General features: G+C 39.6%; 1 protein-coding gene across 29 annotated transcripts in view; it reads left to right on the forward strand.

The window, feature by feature from the left end:
- The window catches only part of ANK2 (ankyrin 2), a 340,186-nt gene that overhangs the window by 300,719 nt on the left and 15,777 nt on the right, over window positions 1–23,690 (forward strand). For 13 of the 29 annotated variants that reach the window (XM_030479945.1, XM_030479950.1, XM_030479949.1 and 10 more), the window contains 7 exons: window positions 993–1,089; window positions 6,022–6,250; window positions 8,486–8,611; window positions 10,096–10,218; window positions 11,784–11,816; window positions 14,082–14,103; window positions 16,714–22,455. In XM_030479945.1, the coding sequence (XP_030335805.1) occupies window positions 993–1,089; window positions 6,022–6,250; window positions 8,486–8,611; window positions 10,096–10,218; window positions 11,784–11,816; window positions 14,082–14,103; window positions 16,714–22,455 (6,372 nt within the window). The remainder of the gene's footprint in view (window positions 1–992; window positions 1,090–6,021; window positions 6,251–8,485; window positions 8,612–10,095; window positions 10,219–11,783; window positions 11,817–14,081; window positions 14,104–16,713; window positions 22,456–23,690) is intronic. The other 16 variants (XM_030479968.1, XM_030479964.1, XM_030479967.1 and 13 more) reach the window with 2 other exon arrangements.

The raw sequence follows: 23,690 nt of genomic DNA on the forward strand, positions 1-23,690 counted from the left end.
ACTGGGATGAGAGACTGTGAAAATAAATTACTTTCCAAACAATTCCTTTATAGCAGAAATAACATTTGTTGTTTGGACTAACAAGAGATGTGTAATATAATCATAGACTTGGGTTTATAATCATAGGCTTGGGTTTTTTGCATTTTCCTTACAGTTTGTTTCTTGAGAACCAACATACTTCTGCCTAGCAGCGTAAGTGTAGTACAGAGATAATGTTGCAGTATGCTTCAAGGAAAATATTGGAGTTAAACACTTTATGCTTGCTATAACTCCAAAGTGATGAGCGTCTCATTCGGTCTCCGTTAAGAGGTGGAAATGAGCTGCATGCATTTATTCTGTTTAGAAGTTAGCATCTATCTAAATATTCAAACTGATTTCAAATACTGACCCAACGTAAGATACATCACACACTGAAATGTGCCATGAGTCATTTCAGAGAACCCGTGCCTTTACAGTTTTTTGATACAAAGGTGTTAGGTAGCTGCTGAAATACAACATCTCACCATCAAAGAAGTATTTGCATTTAAATAGAGAGGAATGGTCTCCTCAATACAGAGGAATTTGAGTATGTTTCTTGGAGAGACAGTAAATCTGCAAGGATCCTCTAGAAAACTTCAAAAGGGAGTTTAAGTGCATTATACTGGGCCAGTTTTGCCCCACAGATGTGAAGAGTGTAGAACGAACAAAAGTAATTTCTAAAATTACATCTCTTCCCCCAAAATTCCAGCCTTTTTTAACATTTCTGGAACTGTGCTGCAAGACTTATCATTTGAAAATCATTTGGATGCCTTGTTTTCTTAGGAGAATCCTGTATGATCCTACTAGCATTAGTGGAATAACATGGACCTGAAGAGAAGACACATCTGGGCTTATTTCTGGTTTCATAACAATTAAAAACTCAGAAGAATGTAAAATATTTTTTAGAAGCAAGAAAGTCACAGACTCGCTGGGTTTTAATTTAACGTTTTGTATTTTAATCTCCCTCATTTCAGGAGGAACCACCCCTGCCCAGTGGGAAGACATCACTGGAACAACACCACTGACATTTGTTAATGAATGTGTTTCCTTCACAACAAACGTGTCTGCCAGGTACCTATACATCAGAACATGAGTTTTACAGTCTTACTTTCAAGTGTATGTCTTTTTTTGGTTTTTTTTTTGGTTGTTTTTTTTTTTTTTAACCCAATAAGTACTTCCTTTAAGCTGTTTCAGTTGATGTAGTAGAAGGGACATAGATCTTTTGCTTATGCTGTGAACCAATTGGTGAGGTATTTTGTAGTCTCCTAGCCGAGACAGATGATGTAGCAGAGCTGTGCAGTCCTTACTGGCTGTGGAAAGAAAATGACATGTTTGTCATTTTTATCTCAGCCATTAGTCCTTTGCAGTCACCACCCGCTATGATCCTGGAAATGAATTAATGACATACTCATTTCATTCTGAAATAGTAACCACAGAATCATGGAATGGTTGGGGTTGGAAAGGACCTTAAGATCGTCCAGGGCTCTGTCCAACCTGGCCTTGAACACTGCCAGGGATGGGGCAGCCACAGCTTCTTTGGGCAACCTGTGACAGTGCCTCACCACCCTCACAGTAAAGAACTTCTTCCTTCTATGTAACCTGAACTTCTCCTGTTTCAGTTTAAACCCATCACCCCGTGTGCTATTCTTACAGTCCCTGATGAGGGACAGTTCAACTTTCAGGTACCTAGGAAAAAAATGGTTTCATTTTGAATACCACTTGTCTCCCAGATGCAGAAATACTCAAATTTCCATGGAAACAGAAATCCCTTATTTGGGTAGTTCAGCATCCATCTTAGAAAAGATGTTACTTCCAGAATATCCAACAAATAAGAAATCAAACAGAAAAGCCTGTAAGTGTACCAAATTGTGATCTAGAAGCATCTCTTCTAACCATCTGCTCTTGTGATGAAATTCAACTGCTGTCTTTCTGAAAACAGAATTTCATATATAAAATATATATATATATATGTATTTTAGTTTGGATTCTGTCTGTGATTGAAATCACAGAAATGCTCAGAAGTCTCTTCCTCTATATTAGGAACTGCAGCCCCTAACCTGGAAAGTATTAAATTTAGTGTGTGTAGTCTAGCAAATGGTTACAAATATCTTGGAAAACTTGCCCATGAAAATCAATGAATTTCCTGCAGTGCACAATTCAGTGTCCAGAGCAGTTATAAACCTATTGTATTAGGTTTGCTATTTACTGAAATAACGTATTGAATGTTAAAATGATTTCAGCTCTTGCAGTCCAGTCTACAGCATAACTGTAACAATAAGCAAAGTAAGGTATTATTTTTCTATACTTTCTCAGGTCAGAAATGGCTTTCTTTCCATTATGTTGGATGCTTTGCTTATGTACATTTCAGTTCAACTGAACCTTTTTCTTTAACAGCAATGGCCACAAGAGGGAGATCCTAAAGTGCATTTTAGCTCTCATCCACTACCTGCAGTGCTCTGTTGAAATGGATAAATTAAAAATTAATTTAAGAAACAGATGTGGAGATTAGATGCAAAGTTTGAGAGGTCAAAGTCCCTAAAATAGTAAGTCCCTAGCAGGGCTACATATGGAATACATCCAGAATGAGGGTGACAGTTTATGGAACTACAATCCATAGTAGTAGTGGATGTTTCCTAATCCTGATGATCACATTAGAAGTTATTACTGTTGCTAATTTTCTATTATATAGGCAGGGTCCTGTGTAGAGATTTTCATGGGTTCTACCTCTTCATTTTACTCTAAATGAATGTTTAACAGTCTACTTTAACAAAAACATGATTTTAAATGCTGTGAAAGTTAGAAAATGGGATTTTTTTCCTGTATTTACAGTCAAAGAATTTATTACCTTCTTTGCTGAAGGACAAGCTCACTTGAATTTCTTCACTTGTGCACTGGTCTAAAAGTGCATCTACCCTTGTGTGCTGCTGAGAATCAGTTGTTTCCTGACTGCTCTTCACAGTAACTCGTTTATGTGTAGTTATATCATTAATGATGGAGAACAATTTTCTCATTCATAAAACAAATGCTGTCCAAAATGAGCTTGGGAAAGAGATACTTTTGTCTAAAATACCTGAGAATTAAGCTGCAGAACTTGAGGCATAGCTGTTTTCCATTTCCTGAGCTGCAGCTTTTCTAAAAATTTAGTATCTGTTTGGGCTTTTTAGCTCCTAGTGTATGACAGCAAATCATTTGAGCATATGGTGATTTCTCAGAGGATGTAGCCTTTCCAGTTTGAGTCCAGCATAGCATAATTCTCCCACACATGAAAAGGAAAGTATCACTCTGCAGAGCCTTTATGTACCAAACATGCTTTCTCTCTTTCAAATGTCACCAGCCTGTTTTTTAACCGGTGTGTTTGTTAAATGTTCTGAAGATAAGCACAGCATGAAATTCACTATTATTCAACTGCAGATGAGTAAGACCACAGAAATCACGCTTGAAAGGTGTGCTTTGTGGGTTATAATACCATGTAATCTACAATAAGTAATAAGCCCCCTGTTGGTTTTATCAGCTTTTGAGGTGTCTTTGACCTCTCATGACTTCCGTCTCCATCCTACGGGTGTCAAGCTCAAGCATGCTTTCCACCCACACGGTGAATTTTACTTAAAAGAAATGTCATCAGCTCCACAGAGAGATTAAATGAAATGAGATCTGAGAAAGAAGGCAATATGTGTTACTCCTTGTAAAATGCTTGGTGCATTTCCACTGTTACATTTTGGGAGGAGAAGTAAAATTATTTTAGTGAAAAGTTGTTACCTTTGCAAAATAACAAGTCAGTTGTCTTGACAAAGGTATAAGGAAAATCTGTAAATGGATATTTCTGGGCAAAGTTGTCCTGGCCTGAATGGCCTAAAGAAAGGCTAAAAACCCTGTACTTTTCAGTAAACAGGAAGGTAGTTTTTGATAGAAAAGGACCTGTTCTGGGAGCTGAAGTTCTAACCTGAGTTGCAACATCCATGGTATATCTTAAGTAACTGTGTATGTTTGACAAGTTCTGAGGTGGCTTTTTCCAATTCAAGGGCGCTAGCAATACTTTGTAAGAGGCACATACCCATTTGTAAGAATTATATTAGTGAACTCAGGCAATTTATGACCTTACCCTGTAATCTTAAAGTATTTCTCTGTCATGGTGGTACCCAAATGAAATAGCAGTAGCAGCTCCTGGCTTCACACAGTGCAGAGGAAGTAATTTATTCCGGTAATGTTTCCCTATTGCGTGGAACATGTTTATTTGACTTGTTGTACATGTGTCACAGACTGGGAACCACTGGTGTATGCATTAGAAAGATGCTGTCAGTAAAACGATATGTTAGAAACTACAATGAAAAGTGAGTCAGTGATGATCATAACCTCTGTGAGGCAAGGGTAGTAGGAATCAGATGTGGACACATCTGCTTTCAGGGTCTTCAAAATATAATATGGCTTAGATACAGAAGTACATACATTTTCCTCCTGTACTCAGCACCGGCAAGGCCACACCTTGAATCCTCTGTTCAGTTCTGGGCCCCTCTCTACAATAAGGATATTGAGGTTCTGGAGCGGGTCCAGAGAAGGGCAGTGGAGTTGCTGAAGGGCCTGGAGCACAAGTGTGATGAGGAATGGCTGAGGGACCTGGGGGAGTTTAGTCTGGAGAAGACAAGGCTCAGGGGGGACCTTATCGCCCTCTGCAACTACCTGAAAGGAGGTTGTCGTGAGGTGGGGTCGGTCTCTTCTCCCAAGTAACAAGCGACAGGACAAGAGGTAATGGCCTCAAGCTGAACCAGGGGAGGTTTAGATTGGATGTTAGGAACAATTTCTTCAGTGGGAGGGTGATCAGGCATTGGAACAGGCTGCCCAGGGCAGTGGTGGAGTCACCATCCCTGGAAGTGTTCACAAGCAGTGTAGATGAGGCCCTCAGTGACATGGTTTAGTCATGGCCTTGGCAGTGCTGGGGTAATGCTTGGACTTGATGATCTTAAAGGTCTTTTCCAGCCAGGTTGATTCTATGATTCTGTATATCGCTGGTCTTCAATATGCATAACAAAAACTTACAACAAAATCAAAGTTAAAAGTCCCTGACTAAATTCACATAAGAATAATTTCTGATTTTGCATGCAGTGTTACGAAATCATTTACATTGACCTAAAGACACTCAGTTTTTTATACTGTATGTAAGAAATGTACTGCTAACCTTTAAGCTAGATTGTAGAAGACAAACAAGTGTTTGGGGCAAGGCAGCTTTATATTTCACCTGTTAGAGATGAAAAACAGATTGAAAGGTTAGCAAGACATACCAAAAGCTGTTTCAGTCTCCTGCTCCTCATCCATAAAATCCAGGAAACTTCCACAGCATTCCTGCCACGTCAGAAGTTTGTACACAGTTCACTAACACCCATGTGTGGTATCCTGATGTGTTCAGCACTGAACAAACAGGAAATTGTACAATGCCTGGGAAGATGCCAGTGGGCTAAACAGAAAGGGATGTGATGCCCACTCTGTAGTTTAACAGTGTAGTCGGAACCTTGAAGAGAAATGACAGCCTCAGCATATGACTAGATACAAGCAATTTTAGTAAGATTTTTATGGGGCATTACTCTCTTCATCATCAGATGTTTATCAGCAAGCACTTGTGGAAAAGAGCCTGTATTTCTTTAGGTGAAAAGCATGCATTGCAGAGTCACAGTTAGTGGGAAATCTGAACTGTACACTTCCAGTACGCCCTTCTCTACTTATATTCTGCATGAAAATTAAATATTGACATTTGATAAAGAAGAACAAATTCAGAGACCTTTTGGGCAGCTGTTGATTTTGATTCATGCTCCTAAGTACATAGGGGGTACCATAAGCCTTCTATAAGCCTTCTTAGGCTATTCTTCCCAAATGGTAATGACTTGTTCCACTTTATTCTGACTTACATAAAATTGGTATCGTTACCAGCTAATGCTGCCAAAGTGGGAAAACATATCATCTTCTTGCTTAAATCTTTCTGTGCCGATAAACACAACTCTTTATTTTCTTTTACAGATTTTGGTTAATAGACTGTCGACAGACACAAGAATCTGTTACTTTTGCTTCCCAAGTGTACAGAGAGATTATCTGCGTCCCCTACATGGCCAAATTTGTGGTGTTTGCTAAATCACATGATCCCATTGAAGCACGGTTAAGATGTTTTTGCATGACAGATGACAAGGTGGATAAAACTCTAGAACAACAAGAAAATTTTGCTGAAGTTGCCAGGAGCAGGGATGTAGAGGTACTGTACAAGGATCTTAAACATTTTTTTCTCCATTTTCTAATGTGTGTTTTCTTCTGCCTTCTTATCTGCCACAAGTCCTGAAAAATAATAGTGCCAACAAATACCATTGTGATGCAGTACCATGTGTCACGGTAAGATGGAAACTTTGACTTTTGTCAGATGTAAGGGAAAAGCAGCTGCCAGATACGAGTTATGAAATTCCATTCCCGATGGGTACTTGCTGGTCTCTTCGTCCACAGGGCTGGTGGGAAGGTTAGCTATGTTCAGCTGACTGCAACCTTAAGCTGGATTCAAGGAGATAGTAAATATAGAATTGGTTGAGTCTGAGCTCTCTGTTATGGGACTAAAGCTTAGAAAAGCTATGGGACAAAATGGAAAGAATTTGTTTTTCCAGGATGCTTTTTTATGGTGGACCTCTTAAACTGTGTATTTAGAAACTAGATCGACTTTATGTGAGGAAATCAGGTAATAAAATGAAGTTGGGAGTTACCATTTACTGCAGCAGTTTCAGGCTCTTTGTCTTCCTTTTCTCTGGTGCCAGGGTAGCATTTCTTTGATTCAGATTCAGAACTAAGGCAGCTACTGCCAACTAAGTATTATGAAATCTATTTGAGATGGCTGGTTATGCAAGCAGGAAGCATTGCCTATGGCTCTTATTAAACAAAATGCAATAGTCTGTAAGAATTTTGGATAGCTTGGCTGGGGTTTTCAGGTGTACTAAAAGACTAAAGACTGAAGTCACTCAACAGCGAGCTGAGAGGTTGTAAACACGCTTTTCCCTCAGTTAGCCTAAAACTAAGTTCTGTTGATGCAGGCTAGCCCTAGTTCAATCCAAATACCTCATAGTTATTTCTGTGGTGGTCCACAGTGATTACTTGGTTTTAATTAGCTCTGTAGCACACTGCCAGGAGACACCTTGAATTTTTCAGTTACTTACTTCCTCTTAGAGGAATGTCTGAGTAAAGATGAGTTTTGAGGGTGGTGTTCTTGCTGAACTGTTACGTTCCCGACCCTGATACTAAGTGTCCGTTGTGAAAAAATGGGAGATAGTCAAAGACAAAAAGGGCAGGTACATCTCAACTTACAGTAACTCCATAAATTAATATCACTAACCAAAAAGGCAGTCAACAGTAGTAACACTTTGTCAGCATCTTTGCTTACCAAGAAGTTTAACTAGCAGGTTTGATTACTATTCTGCTTTACTTTGCTGAACAGGCAAAAGCTTTCCTGTGTGGAAACCAGCAACTTGCCTGCTAAATGCCAATCTTCTGGCTCCATCACCTTTCTCAGAAGGGATAACAAATTGAAAGTGCTTTAACTACATGCATAGCATACTCTTCTGCTTAGGGAATGAGAATCCCACCTTTAAAAAAAATTTGTCCTTGCTGTTCCTGAAGCCCTGACGGGCATTTCTTGTGCAGAGCAGGTAGATAAAATACGGGCTTATAAAACTGAATGACAAGCTGAATTTTTGGAAAGCAAGGATGTGACGTTAATGTATTGGCAGTTTGAAGGGAATATCTCCAAATGTGGTAAGCTGAGATTTAAATGCGTGGAGGGACCATATCAACAGCAACCCAAAGAGGTAGGAGGTATCATTATATTGGCATTTCAGAGAGGCATTTACCTGAGGCCTGACTTTCAAAAGCTTTAAGCCTTTACAAATCCCGCTGAAATAAATAGAATCTGCTCATATACACTGTTTTCCCCTGCTGCAACAGGCTATTGCAAGCAGATTAAACACATAGGTAATGTAATTTAGAAAGCTTTTGCATTGGTAAAAAGGTCCTCTGCAACTTCATGATAATTTCTGACTAGCTTATTATCCTGCCAGGCAAAACAAGGACTTTTGATTTGTTTGCTGAAGAAAATATTTATTTGACTGTTATGGTAACACCAGGTTAGCAAAGTATACTAAAATGAAAGCCAGTAAAAAAAATCCATATTGAAATATAGATTGAGAATTTGGCTAGATTCATGACACTGAACACTCATTTTGTCATTTATAGTGTCACGCTGTTATTAAATTTATAGTGTGTTCCATTTGGGATTTAATAATCTGAAATGTTTCCACAGATTTTAGGTAACTGTACATAACAAACCTTATAAGTGATGACAAGTCCTAGCAATTTAAGAAATTGGTTGAAACTACTGTAGAATTATGCTTAAGAAGAAATCCTAACCACCCCACTGCAATTAATTGCTGCTTTGCTTCTTTTTTGTTTTCAATAGGTATTAGAAGGAAAACCCATCTATGTTGACTGCTTTGGCAATTTGGTGCCACTAACGAAGAGTGGGCAACATCATATATTCAGTTTTTTTGCCTTCAAAGAAAATAGACTTCCTCTGTTTGTTAAGGTAATGTTATAATATGAGCTATGGATTGTATTTTTATTTTCTGAGTTCACAATAAACTTAGCAGACTGAAGAACAGTCCCAAATTACTTTATGATAATGGATTAAATGTTGTCTTGGTTAGTCGAAACCACCAGAAGTGGCTACCTAAAATGTAGTAATATTTTTCTCTAAATATAATGATCTGTGCCTGTGTTCTGCTATATATGAAGGAGTCCACAGCATTCTTTCAGACACCAAAATGGTACTTCTAGGAATCCTGTTCTTTACCTAATAATCTAAAGAGCCATCGACCTCAATCTTGTTTGGTTTTCTGTATCACAGTTCAATATATTGCAGGAAAAAATGTCAAATGCAAAAAAGTGTCAGAAAACATTGTAGAAATGGCAGAAATCTGTCAAAATGGGATCTTTGTACCCTCTGCTTATAAACATGCATATGGCTGTAAATACAGGTATAACTGTTCTTCAACCAGTCATCCTCCCTTCAGCAGCAATGCAAAACATCTTTGGGGATACACTAAGAAAAGCATGGCTCCTTTTTGGAGATTTCAAGTTATGGTTTTACCATATTTTTGAGAACAAAGGAAAAAGGAAGTAATTAATTTTGCTGAATTCCCAACTATACCCTAATTTTATCTCTTTTGGGTATATTACTGTACCATACCATTTTAAAAACTTTTCTGTGAATAGGAAAGTTTGTAAAACAAAAGTCAAGCCAAAAACCCCCCATTCATCAAAAACGAACTAATGCTATAGAGCCCATGACACAAACGTCGCAGTGCACAGGGCTCATCTGCGTCGTTCATGAGATCTGCAGGAGCAGTAAGTCATGGAAAAAAGCGCTCTCGCTGTGGTCTGTGCTGCCAGCAGAGAGGGCTGCTGCCACTCAGCTACCTTTGGCCTTGCATATGTTTCTCTCTGATGGTTTTTTCCAAAAAAGCTTTGAAACCACGTGTGTCTTTGCATCTGGTATTTTTAGTCTGATAAAGTTAATGCACATGTCTCTAATTGTATAATTTTATTAGCTCAGAAAATGAAGAATGAGGTAATGCTTTCAGTCATGTTGCTCCCGTCATATCACATGTAATCCTCCTGACATTATGTACAAAAGCTAAAAGTATATCACCACTACCTTAAGTTTCAAGTGCTTACACTTGTTTCTACTAACAAACAACTGTGAAAGAGATTTTAAAGTATGCCGTGATGTGGTATCTTTTGTAGATAATAATCATCACACCTATAAATATATTCCAGCAAATTTCTTCATTCTAAGAGTAGGATTTATCAATACATTGGAAAAAACTTTTTTCAGGAAAAGAAGTTTTAAGGGGGAGTGAGGGGTGTCAGAGAAAACACATTATTTTTCCCTACATGGACTTTTTCTCCCACACCTAGCCTCTTTCTGCTAAATAATTTTGAGTGGCACAAGTGGATCGTATGGCAAAATAGCAAAATGACAGATGAAATGTCTCTCTGCTCTACCAGGTGCGAGACACCACGCAAGAACCCTGTGGACGATTATCATTCATGAAGGAGCCAAAATCGACAAGAGGCCTCGTTCATCAAGCCATATGCAATTTAAACATCACTTTACCCATTTACACAAAGGTACTGTGAAATTATACTGCTCCGTAGTCATCAGCATTATAAAAGCAAGAAATGAGTAGGAGGGCAAAATATTGTTAAGGCTTCGTAGTCAGGGATTTTAAAGAAGCATGAATACCACCCAGGGGCTTTCAGTTTTTTGGGTTTGGTACTCAACTTAGCCAGTGTTCAAAGATGTTATTGAATGTTTTCTGAGGACTCAGAGGAGAATGACCAAAAGGAGCCAAATTCTAGTTTGCACTGCATAGTTCCCATGGTTTCACTGGTGTTGGCACTAGATCTGTGCTAATCTTATTTCATCTAGAAATTTTACCCACATGCTGTTCAGGCTAAAATTCTGTTCAGTCCCAGACAGATCTGGGACTCAGCAAGTACCTCTAGGTTCATGTTTTGTTTTACCAGAGACTTCCCGCACTGTCTAACCATGTCTTGTGACACCTCTCTGGAGATGAAGCTACCTTTCATACTCACAAAGGGTAATGTCTGTAGGTCATACTATGTTCTTAAGGTATGAAGTACAGAAGGACTGCAATTAAGTGTCATTTTTTTCATTTGCCAATTAGAAATAATGGGCTTTTGCAACAGTATTTTTAGCTGACTGCCTTGTTTATCTGTGGTGATAGAAATAAAATGTAGCAGACTTGAACTCTAGAATTCGGAAAGTTTATAGGAGAGTCAAAAGTATTTTCTTACAATAGATTTTAATATTACATTGACTTTTGACACTGACTTTTCTTCCTACTTCTGACCAAATCTTTCAAGAGTCTATGAGCATGTCATATGGTGTAAATGGTCTTTCTTCAGAATATTGTTATAACAGTTATTAATGCGCTTGGGGAAGAAAATGGTCCAAGCTCAAGGGAAGAAAAAGGAGACGAATACTCTAGTGTGAGTTAGTATTTATAAATAACAAGACTGAGAGCAGCTGAATTTTCCTACATCATGGGAGGGCGCTTGATTGCTATTTAAGTTAGATCAGATATGAAGAAGTGCTTGTTTTCTTAGAAAAAGTCAGTTTATTGCTATTCTGTGCTGACTCAGATTTGTTTTTTGCTGTCCCTATCAGATTAGCCACCTGCGTTTTAGGAGTGTATTAGGCTGTTTGCCCAAAATCTTGCCTGCTGCTATTCATTTTTTCTTGGCATTGTTAGCATATAATATAATCTTTATTATAGTATTTTTATATAATTTAAGAAAACACAACATATTTTAACTTCAAATGGCCAATGTTCTGAACTATTTTAACTATTTATTTGTCCTAACTTATGGATGCAAAAGCATGTATATATATTAAGTTGCAGTATGAAGGATCACTAGAAGTCTAACACCCAGAAACAACTTTTCTGTTGTAATTTGTTCAATTCTGTAGCCTTTTGTATTTTAAACTGTCAGTTTAGTTTTGCGGCTTTTTGATGTAAGAAATCAACTGCAGAAACATACTGCATTTCCTTCTTTTCTGTTAAATGTTGTCAGAAGTTATATTTTCCTACTCTCTTCTTCTAGAACTTTTTTATTTTGTCTGCTCTGTTTTCCCCTTCTCTTTTTGCATGGCATTTCGGAACTGAAAGGAATCAGAATCAGACCAAGAACAAGAAGAAGAGGTAATGTTGCAATAATAGCATGTCATTACTTACGCATACTACTAAAATACAGCTAACAAATAGAGCTTGGAAGATAAAATCCATAATGAAATGAGCATATCAATCATCAGCTCGGTGCTACAAAAACAGTGAGGAGTACGTTCAAAAGTGCAAAATTTGGAATTTACGGAGTTTAACTTTCCCCGCATTAAAATTGAAGGTTTACTGGATCAGATGCACTGATTTTGGAGGTGTATAATAGTTCATTTGGCTTTCAAAACAATTCCTTAATAATTTAGAAATCATTTTGCTCAGTAATAAGCCATACAGTGTATCTCTTTAAGCTTTATTGTCTGCAGCACAGAAAAGGGGAAATGGGATTGTGTTTTCTGATTCCAAGAACCATCCCATATCCTAAAAATAGCATAGGGTTAGTTGCTACTAGACTTGTCTAAAGTATTCAGAACCGGTGGATTGTTGCCGTAGTATACTTTTTGTTAATACCCCTCAGCACAGTCTTAATATGCTTCCTCTAGTTAGCGGTGGGTAGGGAGAACAGAGGAGCAGACCTAAATATCACAAGTATCTCCATTGACATCTTCCCCATTGCTGGGGGGAGTCTGTGACCAGATTGCAGTCGAATGCATTACCTGCATACATGAAAGGGCAGCAATTCCCAAATATTGTCCATTTATAACATCCAATGGACTGCATCTTACAGGTTTCTGAGTCCAGTACACAAACAGTAAGTTTACTCCAAGTAAAAGGTGGAGAGTTTTCATAAACTCTGCACCTTTAGCATAAACTGGATTGCATCTTTATTGAGACATGTGGCCAACTCACCCCTCCATTCCCAGCCCCATCCTGGCAGTTACAGATGTTTCTTGAGGTCTGACCCCTATGTGAATGAGTAACATTAGAAAACGATCCCCACATTTTGATGATGCTGAGCTGCTGGAAATGATGAGAGTGTCAGGCCTGTGGAATAGCCTGCTTCCCAAAGATGACACACGTTTTTTCCTATGAACTGCAAAACAGAGCTCAGAAATTTTGTGGCATGAATTGGAGTTTTAAGCGAATTCCCTTGTATTCATTCATTCAGGTGACATTTCTTACCAGGTGATCATTTGATTTCATACCAAAAGCACAAAACTAAGTCTTTAAGACTCTATAATGCTGTTTCTGCATTCCCAGGGAAGTCTCCAAAAGTTGTTTTTAACAAATCAATGCTCTTTAAAGCAGCATAAAGGATATTGGAAAATTATTTTTCCAGACATTGATGACTTCTTAGATTTTAATCTGAGAAACTAAAGCACAAAACCACAAGCTTATTGATGGCTAAAACCATCTTCCATTTGAAATTTTTTATTTACTTTATTCGTTTTATGTTAATAATATTACTTAGTATGCTGACATAATTCCAGACTGACTTGGCGAAACTTAAAGTAAAGGGAATTAAAGTATCCTAGGGATCCTAGGTTACCATCTAGGGTGTTCTGTACTTTAGAGGAATTGCAAGGCAACTTCAAAGATTTCTTCTTGAATTTTTATAGTCTGACATCGATTTTTATTATTTTATTATTTTATTTTTTTTGCAAATGCTGTGTTTTCTTTTGAGTAACAGTAAAATTGTATGGCTTTTTCAATCTATACCCAGATGCGCTCTGAAAAATCCAGCAGACGGCCTGAGAGCCATCACTGCTTCCATTTAGAGGTATCAATAGCTGTTAGTGGCACCGAGTCTTAGTTCTTGCTGTAGGCAGTAGCAAGACTGCAGTCATTTCTACACCCACTTTTCACCATCACAAAGTACAGAGGTGAAAATGCAAACCATGATCTCACAATGAACACGTACAATGAAACTATGCATAAAGCGTAGTAGGTGCCTTCCAGATGGGACATCTGCCTTCACCTGACCGTATTGGACTCTTTTGCTTTAGACAGGAAGAGATAAGTTAATGCAAAGCAACAACATACCCAGTAATATAAAGGTCTGCATCCTCTCTACTGCTTTTTGCATTTAAAGAGTACATATTGCAACATTTTGCATCTGCTACTCACTCTAACTATAGCAAAGTAACCATTTTTCTGTTAACAGAAATACTAAATAAATTAAGCCATGCTTTTACCGTTATTTTTAATCCATTTGTGGTTCCATGTAAGTCAATGAATCTGTGTGTCTCCATACATCTAGTGGATTTGACTCAAGCTCTACGACTTCACTAGTGACTCCATACATACTGCTTATATCTGAACTTTTAAATTTCCCCCTTTATTCTCTTTCAGGTTGATGTGACTTCAGAAAAAAGTAAGATTTTCTCTTTTTTTTGATGATGTTATAGTTCAGTTTGTATGAAAGATGGTTAAGAATAAAGATAAGCATGAAAGAGAGCTAAGCATTAACTTCTGTTGCTAATAATATCAGTACTTTTAAAATATAATAGAAAACAATTTAATACCAAAGCAGCTATGCAATTAAATACATTTTAATGTATAAATTAACAAGTAATACAGTTTAAAACAGTTCATCTAAGCATTTACTTTCCTTTGACATCCCTAGTGATCCTGCTATTGCTATTTTGCTTGTATGAATGCTCATTCCCTCCATTTTTTTTGTTTTGTCCATTTGTTGACACACATTGTTGCCTCATATTTGAGATAAATGACAGTATCACTTTTAAATGTAATTAATACTCCAACAGATTTCATTAAACTCATTAAATACAACCATGCAAAAAAGTGATACTGTCCAAAGTAATCAGGCTGTTTAACCCTTCCCCCACCCTTTACTGTGGTGAAATATGACTGGCAATGTTGACTGTTAGGTCTGGTACAGCACACATACCTTTTGTAAATACAGAATCGGGCCATAATTATTATTGGAAACTGAGGGTGAGTGGTGCATGAGGGCAGAGATCTCCTTTAATGAAAATACACATCAAACCAATATAAATTTGGTCTGAAGAGTGTCTCTAATAAGAACTGTTTTCAAATGCAGTGATTTCTTAAATCTGGTTAGGAAAAGACTGACTTCTCTCATTTCTAGTTTAAAATGCAATGTCTTGCCTGTTTTTCTACATTGCCTTTTGAGCATTATTTGTTCTCAGTGTACTGATGTTTAAATTGGAAAGACCATAGTGCTGTGATCCTGAAGATCAAATGGACAATCATTCCCTTTTGCTATAATTAATGAACAATTTTTACATTGAGAGACAGTTGTGCTGCACTCACCTTCCTTGGCAGAATGAACAGCTTTGTTATACGAGCTAGAAAGATTCCAGTGCAGGTGTGAGGGAGGCCAACCGCATCATACCGAGCGAGCATTCTTGCTGCCAGCCACACATCGTTCAGATAGTACTCGCCTTTTATTTTCCTCTGGAGCTTGTTTGCTTCAAGGTAATTAACTTGACTCTGTGGCCAATGCGCCTGTCATCCATGTGACATCTATGAAAATATGTATTACTAAAGTTGCAAAGCCCCACCGATTCACTTGTAATTAGTTGACAGCATAAACATTTAGCACAAGAGTGTAGCAAAATGGATATTATTTACAAAGAAATCCAGATAATTACGTATTGCTTAGGTTCTCCATATTTGCATTACTACTTTTGACTTTTAGAGCGGGGTGCAGAAATGCATCAAGTTTTATGCAACATACCAGAACTAAAACAAAAAAACCCAATTACAGTTTCTAAGCATTGCATTCTGTTCATAACTCACCTCAGTCCTCCAGCATTTCATTATTTCAGTAAACATTTTCTAGCAGACCTTCCTGAAATTAAATATTCTCAGGAGGCAGCCTTGGCATAATGGGAATTACCTACATCCAGCTGACTGTATATTGATTGCACAGATCAGACAAATATTTCACCACAGTATGTTTTATAATATTTTCTTTAATTTATGTGATTAATTTTAGAAAGATTGTTTTTTAACTAAAGCTACATACCCAGCAGCATTTGCAACACCTTTGCTTTGCATGGAAATAACTTGCCTTACATGAGTTGTACGTGTGTGTCTGGTGTGACTGTCTCTGAATTTTGGTTGCCATACATGACGTTTTTGAAAACTCTGAAATCACTTTTAAGTTGATTCACAGTTTTTTCTTACGATCTCTCCTTTTCTCCTCTGTCTTCTCTTTCCTCAGTCTATTCATTAGTTGTCAATGAGGATGTTCCAAGGAAAGGACCATGCCTCTTAAAACAAAAGACTGTTTGTTTCATTGTTTAGGTGTGAAATCCCCTTAGATGAAATGCCGGTTTGCAGCTGATTCAGATCTCTACGTATTTGATAATAATTTAGATTACTGCAGAATTATTTTTAAGTTTTGGTCATTAAGAAAAAAAAATGTTAACCCAATGTTATTCTGACAGTTTGCTAACACTGGCTTTCTCTTAGAGGAAATCGACTTTCAATCAGTTCTAATGCTTTCCCCCTTTTTTCTTGCCTTTTCTTTTTTTTCTTTTTTTTTTAATTTGAACATTGATCTGTAACATCTGAACAATCTTGAGATGCCTCTTTGTGTAACTTCATTGTGTTTCTTCCGGTTTTAATTTTAAATTTTGCTGTTGTTGTTGTCGTTTTGGGTTTTTTTAGTGGTGTCCTGATTTGGTTTGTTACAGCTTTGGTAATGTATGTGTGGTTGTGCTGTATTGATAAAGTTAAGCAAGTTATTTCCTGCCATTTTCCTTTTCAGTTTTGTTTTGTTTTTTGTTTGGTTCCTCCCTCCCCCACCCCCCATTAGCTTTGCTTTGCTCTTGTACCCTCAGATCTTGTGGACCCACCATTCCTGGCCCATTTTGTTGACCTTCCTACCACTGCAACCAAAGACTCTCATTTTCAGTCAGTCCTGATTACATTTTCCAATCTCTATTTTTGATTTCCATTTTACTTTCAATGTTTTTCATTCGCATCAAAGATGACGAGACAGAATCTACAGAAACATCTATACTGAAAAGCCATCTGGTTAATGCAGTCCCTGTACTAGCCAGTCCAGACCTGTTGTCTGAAGTTTCTGAGATGAAACAAGATTTGATCAAAATGACTGCCATCTTGACAACTGACCCTTCTGATAAATCGGGCTCCATTAAAGTGAAAGATCTTGGAAAAGCTGGTGAGGAAGAGCCAGGAGAGCCTTTTGAAATAGTTGAAAGAGTGAAAGAAGACTTAGAAAAAGTAAATGAAATTCTGAGAGGTGGGTCCTATACCAGAGAAGAACATGTTTTGCAGAAGTCCCTTTCCAAACAAGAACTTTCAGAAGAAGAATGGGTCATTGTCAGTGATGAAGAAATTGAAGAGGCCAGAAGAAATGCTCCTTCAGAAGTCACCGAACCTACATGTGTAGAAGTCCGGGTAGGTGAAGGGACAACAAAAATGGAAAAGGCAGACGTGACAGGGATGGTAGATTACCTTACAGAGGACTTAAAGACATACGTTTCTCTTCATAAGGTACAGCCACCAGCCTTACAAGAAGACTTGGTAGAGGAGAGATTTGAAGCCGTAGTAGTAAGCAGGGATTCTGAGAAAGAAGGTCAAAAATCTCAGGCAGCCAAACCACGAAGTCTGCAGGAGCAACACAAGCCGGCCTTAGAAATTAAAAAGCCCCTTAGGACAAAATTAAGAGACAAGCCAAAGCAAAAGGAAGGCAAGATGCGCAGCGGTGAAGAGCAGCCAAGGCTAACAAAGCTCACTTCGGAGGTGTTGCAAGGTGGTGAGGAACCTGGCCTAATGCCGACAGCTGCTCTGGAGGCTAAAGCTGTATCCCCTGTTATAGAGGAAACTCCTATTGGCTCAATCAAAGATAAAGTTAAAGCTCTTCAGAAACGAGTGGAAGATGAGCAAAAAGTACGGTCAAAACTGCCTGTCAGAATTCAAACCAAAGAAGGCACTGCTGAGAAGGCTTCCAAAAGACCGGTACAAGTCAAAAAGCCGGCAGCACACAAAGCACAGCCGCCTGTTTCCCCTTCTTCTAAGACAGAAAGACTTGAAGAGACCATGTCGGTTCGCGAACTGATGAAAGCCTTCCAGTCAGGTCAAGACCCATCCAAGAATATATCTGGACTGTTTGAGCACAAATCTGTCAAACAGAAGCAACAGTTCCCCGAGAAGGAAACAACACGGAGAAAACCAACAGTTTCACAAAGCGAAATGAGGCGAGTAACGAGCCACAAGACAGACAAACAGAAGGACAAACAAAGTGCGGTATTAAAAACAGAGAAAGAGCCGCAATCCAAAAAAGGAAAAATGCAACTATCTACCATTGAAACTACCAAGAAAGCTGTAGGTAAAGACCAGGTAAAAGAGCAGGGCAGCAAAAAACCAACTGAACCTCTCCCTCCGGTGTTTGATGATGAAAGTGCCAAAGATACAGTGGTTGGAAAGGGCAGGCCTTCTGATGACCAGGGAGATACTGACTTCCAGATCAGCCCTGACAGAAAAACCTCAACAGACTTTTCTGATGTCATTAAAGAAGAACTGGAGGACAATGACAAATACCAACAGTTCCGGCACCTTTCGGTGACGGAGGAGGGAGAACTTAACTTGGAGCAAGTACTGACCAGCCCGTTCAGCGTTGCTTTTCCCACAGAGTACGAGAAAGACGGGTTCCTGCCCACTCTTTCTCTGCAAAGTGCTGCTTTTGATGGGAGCTCCGAGAGCCTGAAGCATGAAGGTGTGGCCGATTCTCCAGGTAGCCTACTGGACGGAACCCCTCAGATCAGCTCTGAGGAAAGTTATAAGCATGAGGGTCTGGCAGAAACTCCAGAAACAAGCCCCGAAAGCCTTTCGTTCTCACCAAAGAAAACAGATGGGCCAACTGAAGAAGCTAAAGGAGCAGCTAGTGCGCACACAACAGCAGAAACATGTTCTCCGAAGGAACTCCCTCCGAAGGAAGATGAAAAAGGTATTACTGAAAGGCAGCTAGATGCTGTTACTGAGACTAGTAAGTCTCATTCTGACCATGTATCGGAAGAGCTTGTACCTACGGCCTCTGAAGAAGAGGCTGATAAGCTTACAGAAAGTAGCTCAGCTTCCATTATGAAAGATATTAGCAGGGATACAGAATCCGAAACCACTGCACATTTAACTAAGCCTTCTGAAACACATGACACTGCTTTAGCGAAAGACAAAGATATAACCTGTGAACGCCGTGTTGCGGTTAGAAGTCCCCAGAAATTGGAACTTTCACTTGCTAGCCATGATAGTGAAAGCTTTAGCCCAGTTGCAGATGACTCTTTCGCTATAAGTCATAAAGACTCCCTGGAGGCAAGCCCAGTGCTAGAAGATAACTCGTCACACAAAACACCTGATTCTTTGGAGCCCAGTCCTATGAGAGAGTCTCCCTGCCGCGATTCTCTTGAAAGTAGCCCCGTAGAACAAACGGTGAAGGCTGGTATTTTGGGGCAGGGTCCTCTGCCGTCCCTTCTTAGCAAAGGAGAAACCTGCCCGGAGCTGGCGTCGGTGCGTTCCAGGATTCTTCGTGACCCTGAGGGAAGTGCTGATGATGACAGTCTAGAGCAAACGTCCCTCATGGAGAGCTCGGGGAAAAGTCCGCTTTCACCTGAGACTCCTAGTTCTGAAGAAATTAGCTATGAAATCACACCTAAAACAGCAGACTCGCAGGCACTGTCCAACGTACGGAAGTCGGCCATGATCCCTGAAGTGAGCGAAGAACCGGAGGACGATTCGGAAAGCGAGCCGAAGAAGAGATTCACCCCTGAAGAGGAGATGTTTAAAATGGTGACCAAAATCAAAATGTTTGATGAGTTGGAACAAGAAGCGAAACAGAAGAGAGATTGCAAAAAGGATTGTAAGCAAGATGAATCTGCTGCCGTTGCTAATTCAGAAGCTGCATGTAGAGCTGAAGAACCACAGTTAACGGCTGTGGAAGACAGAGATGTACCTATGGTGGTGATGCCCACAGCTGAATCTAGAAAAAGCTCTTCCTCTTCCGAAAGTGAGCCAGAATTGACTCGGCTGAAAAGAGAGGCCGACTCGGGCCTCTTAATGGAACCTGTGATCCGAGTGCAGCCGCCCTCACCGTTACCATCCAGTATCGACTCCTGCTCTAGCCCCGATGAAGCAGGTTTTCAACCTATTAATTCAGAAAGGTGCTCTATCGGGATTGGTGTGGTTAAAGTGGAACAGGATAAGCCGATAGAAGATGACAAAGAAGAACTGCTTATCCCCAGGGGCAGCTGTACGGCTTCCGCTTGTCTTTCTGACGGTTGTGCAGAACCTGACAAATCAAAATGTGGCTGTACAAATGACAGGGAGATCATTAGTCCTAATGCCCCAGCCGCACAATCTGGGGGTACTCTGTGTCATTCCACTGATGCCAGTTCTCAAGAAGAAGTTAACGTTGAGTCGTTGCTAACACTCGAGCGATGCGACACTACCAAAAAAGATGCTGAAGTCACCTCATCGTTAACATGCACAGATCTCATTGCTACAGGAGCTGTGCCAGAGAATGTAGACAGAAGTTCTTGTGGACACGGTACCGCCAAGTACTCTGTACCACAACATGCCAAACAGGCTGAAAGCGATACTGCTGACCGTTTCGCTTTGGGAAGCGGTTTGGGAAAAGCAGATACAGATTTTGAAACATGTCCAGGAGAGATTCATGCTGAGGAACCCCTACCAGAGTATTCGTCCCTCACTGCTGAAACAGTGGAACCGGAAAGCTGTGTGGCAGATGCTGCTGAAAGTAGTATAGTAAGCCCTTATGAGAACATCTCTTCTGAACATTTCTTTACTGACTCTGAAAGTAAGGTAGGATCTGGTAGAAATCTGCTGCCTAGGGAAAGCTGTTCTACCAAGGAAGGGAAAGATCAGACTGGTGAAGCTTTACTTAGCAGAGACGCAGGTAGCGAGCATTGCTTTTCAGAGGAAGTATATATGGAAATAGAGCCCAAAACAGAAGATGCATTTCAGAAAATGTCACAGGGGTCTTCGGCATCAGATTCCACAAAATTAGCAGAATCTGCCCTTGAGGATATCAAAGATGAAACAGAGAAATCAATTGGTCGAGTTGTCATCACTAAAACTGATGTGGATTCTGACATGTGGAGTGAAATACGTGAAGACGATGAAGCCTTTGAAGCTCGGGTGAAAGAAGAGGAACAGAAAATATTCGGGTTGATGGTAGACAGGCGATCACAAGGCACAACACCTGATACCACGCCGGCCAGAACACCCACCGAAGAAGGGACACCGCTTAGCGAACAGAATCCGTTTCTTTTTCAGGAAGGAAAGTTGTTTGAAATGACTAGAAGTGGGGCCATTGACATGACCAAAAGGAACTACCCAGATGAAAGCTTTCACTTCTTCCAAATGGGGCAGCAGCCTCAGGAAGAAGTTCCTTTATCTGAAGAAGCAAAAGAAGCAGCAGAGGTAGAATCTTGTAAGCTGAAGAGCTCACCAGATCCATTTTCACCTTTGGAATTGGAGGACTCGGATATACAAGAAAAGGATACCTTGAAATATTCACCCCCGGCATCTGAGTGTAGCGATATATCAGAAGAAATGACGGATGAAGGTGTCGGCACAGGCACCGCAAAAGCAGATCTGAAATCCAGAATTCCGATTAAAATGGGTATTTCGGCTTCTTCAAAATCACCAAAGAAAGAAACCGCTGCCTCTGAAGCTGAGCCCTTCTCCAGAACGGAGACTGACGTGGTTGAGAGCAGTCAGGTGCCTTCCCCTACCTCTCCCGAGCAGTCCGTAGTAGAAGATGAATTAGATTTTTCCAAAGTCACTAGATTAGTTAGTTCTGGACAGGGCGATGAGTCCCCAGACTCTTCGCCAGAGGAACAGAGATCTGTGATTGAAATCCCTACTGCTCTAATGGAGAGAGTGCCTTCTTGTGAAAGCAAATCCAAAATTCCTGTAAGAACAGCCACTGCTGCGTTGCAACAGTTGGAAAACGAGAGCCTTCCCACAGATGGCTTCCTAGATGGTTTGCAGTGCGAAGGAAAAGATGACCCAGCGAAACCAAAGTCTAAAATCCCAGTCAAAGCAGCTTTCCAAAAAACTGAACAGCAGCATATGTACACAGATGCGTCTGTCCGCAAGCTAGAGTCACCCAAAGCTCTGGACGTGACTGGCAAACTGCCCACGAAACAAGATAACCGCAGTAAATCTGAATCCGATGCGAGTAGTCCCATGGACCCAAAGACTAAGCGATCAATAAAAGCTAGGAGTTACACTGAAGCAGAAGCAGAGACCACAGAGAGGGAGAGAGAGATGAACCTTGAGCTAGACTCAGATGAGGCGACAACAGCAAGACCCAAGGCATTTTCATCACGGTTGCCAGTTAAAAGCAGAAGCACTACAGCCTCCCGCAGTGCTTTTAGTCCCACAAAAGAAAGTAAGGAACATTTTTTTGACCTTTACAAAAACTCCATAGAATTCTTTGAAGAAATTAGCGATGAAGCTTCTAAGTTAGTGGAAAGACTCACACAGTCAGAGAGAGAACAAGAATTAGTTTCAGACGATGAAAGCAGTAGTGCCCTAGAAGTTTCAGTTATTGAAAATGTGCCATCCGGTGAGACCCAGCAGTCAGTTCCGGAAGACATCTTTGACACCAGACCCATTTGGGATGAGTCCGTAGAGACTCAGATTGAACGTATCCCTGATGAAAATGTCCATGACCATGCTGAAGGTATTTGCCGACGACTGGGATTCCCTGTGCGACGCATGTCATGAATTAAACTTCTTGGTTTTTTGGTTTTTTTGGTGTGCGTGGGGGTGTGCATCTGTAAGTGTGTGTACATGCGTGATGTGTGTGGCATTTTCTTTTAAGCTTTTGGTGGTTAGTCGTGGTGTTTGTTTTATTTTCCCAGTGAGCCGTGTTTGGTTTTTTTGTGTTGTGTCTGTGTTTTTTTTTGTCTGTGAAACAAATCTCAAGATTGCAAACCATGAATGCTTGTGGGAAGTGTTACCGTAATAAGCAAAAACACTTCTCAATATATGTCTTGCTTTACCATTCAACTGATGGCTCAGGTTGTGCACATTTTGGCTTTTGACTTTCCCTGGCCCTATTCTTAACTGTTAATTTTTACTAATAGTGAAATATTTGGTCATCGATTGAAACAAAGACAGGAAAATTTATTTTCCTTTGAGTTCTTACACAAAGAAATGTACAGAAGCTTTACACAATTAACTTTTTCATGGTCATTTTTTTGACAATCCATATCTGATGAAAAATCTGTGTCACTAGTAACTTTAGTATGAGTTTTCTGGCATTTGCTTTTCCTCTCACTACTTGCATACAACTACTGAGTAGCCATAATGGAAATCCAGCAGCTAAAAAGAAATGAGTGTATGTCTTTAATGCAAAGCAATTTTCTGCATCTGAGATATTGCAATCCAGGTGTGCATTCAGGGAAAATCAAAACTCAAATTCTGCCATCCTCAAAGTAGCTTTGGGGATGGGAGGAACGGTCTCAAAGCAATGAAGACCAGCAAACATCCTATTTTTCCTTGCCTTCACTGTAACTATTGTGTATCGCAACCCTGTTGAAAACATCAGTCACACTTAAATTAATGATATCTCAAATACAAACCATAATATGAAGTGCCATATGGGCTCTTTGAACAAAACTTCCCCTATGATGGAAGGAACAGAATTAGAAGCACCGGTCCAGATGAATTTATCAACCTTGGTATTTACTAAGGAGGTATGGAAAATCATAGCCCTTAAAGTCTTCAATATGCTGTTAGAGTGAAGTTTTAGAATAAAATGCTTGGCCAAAATAGGCACACTAGGCACTTCAGTCCTCGTTTAAACTTTCACACGAAAGCCTGATTTTCAAGTAGAAAATGTAGGTGGTCCTGTGCTTTTTGAAAAATCAAGCTTTTATTGTTTTGGTTTTGGTTTTGTTGGTTTTGCTTTTT

Source organism: Strigops habroptila, chromosome 3 (genome assembly GCF_004027225.2).
Source record: "Strigops habroptila isolate Jane chromosome 3, bStrHab1.2.pri, whole genome shotgun sequence".
NCBI classification, from domain to species: Eukaryota; Metazoa; Chordata; class Aves; order Psittaciformes; family Psittacidae; genus Strigops; species Strigops habroptila.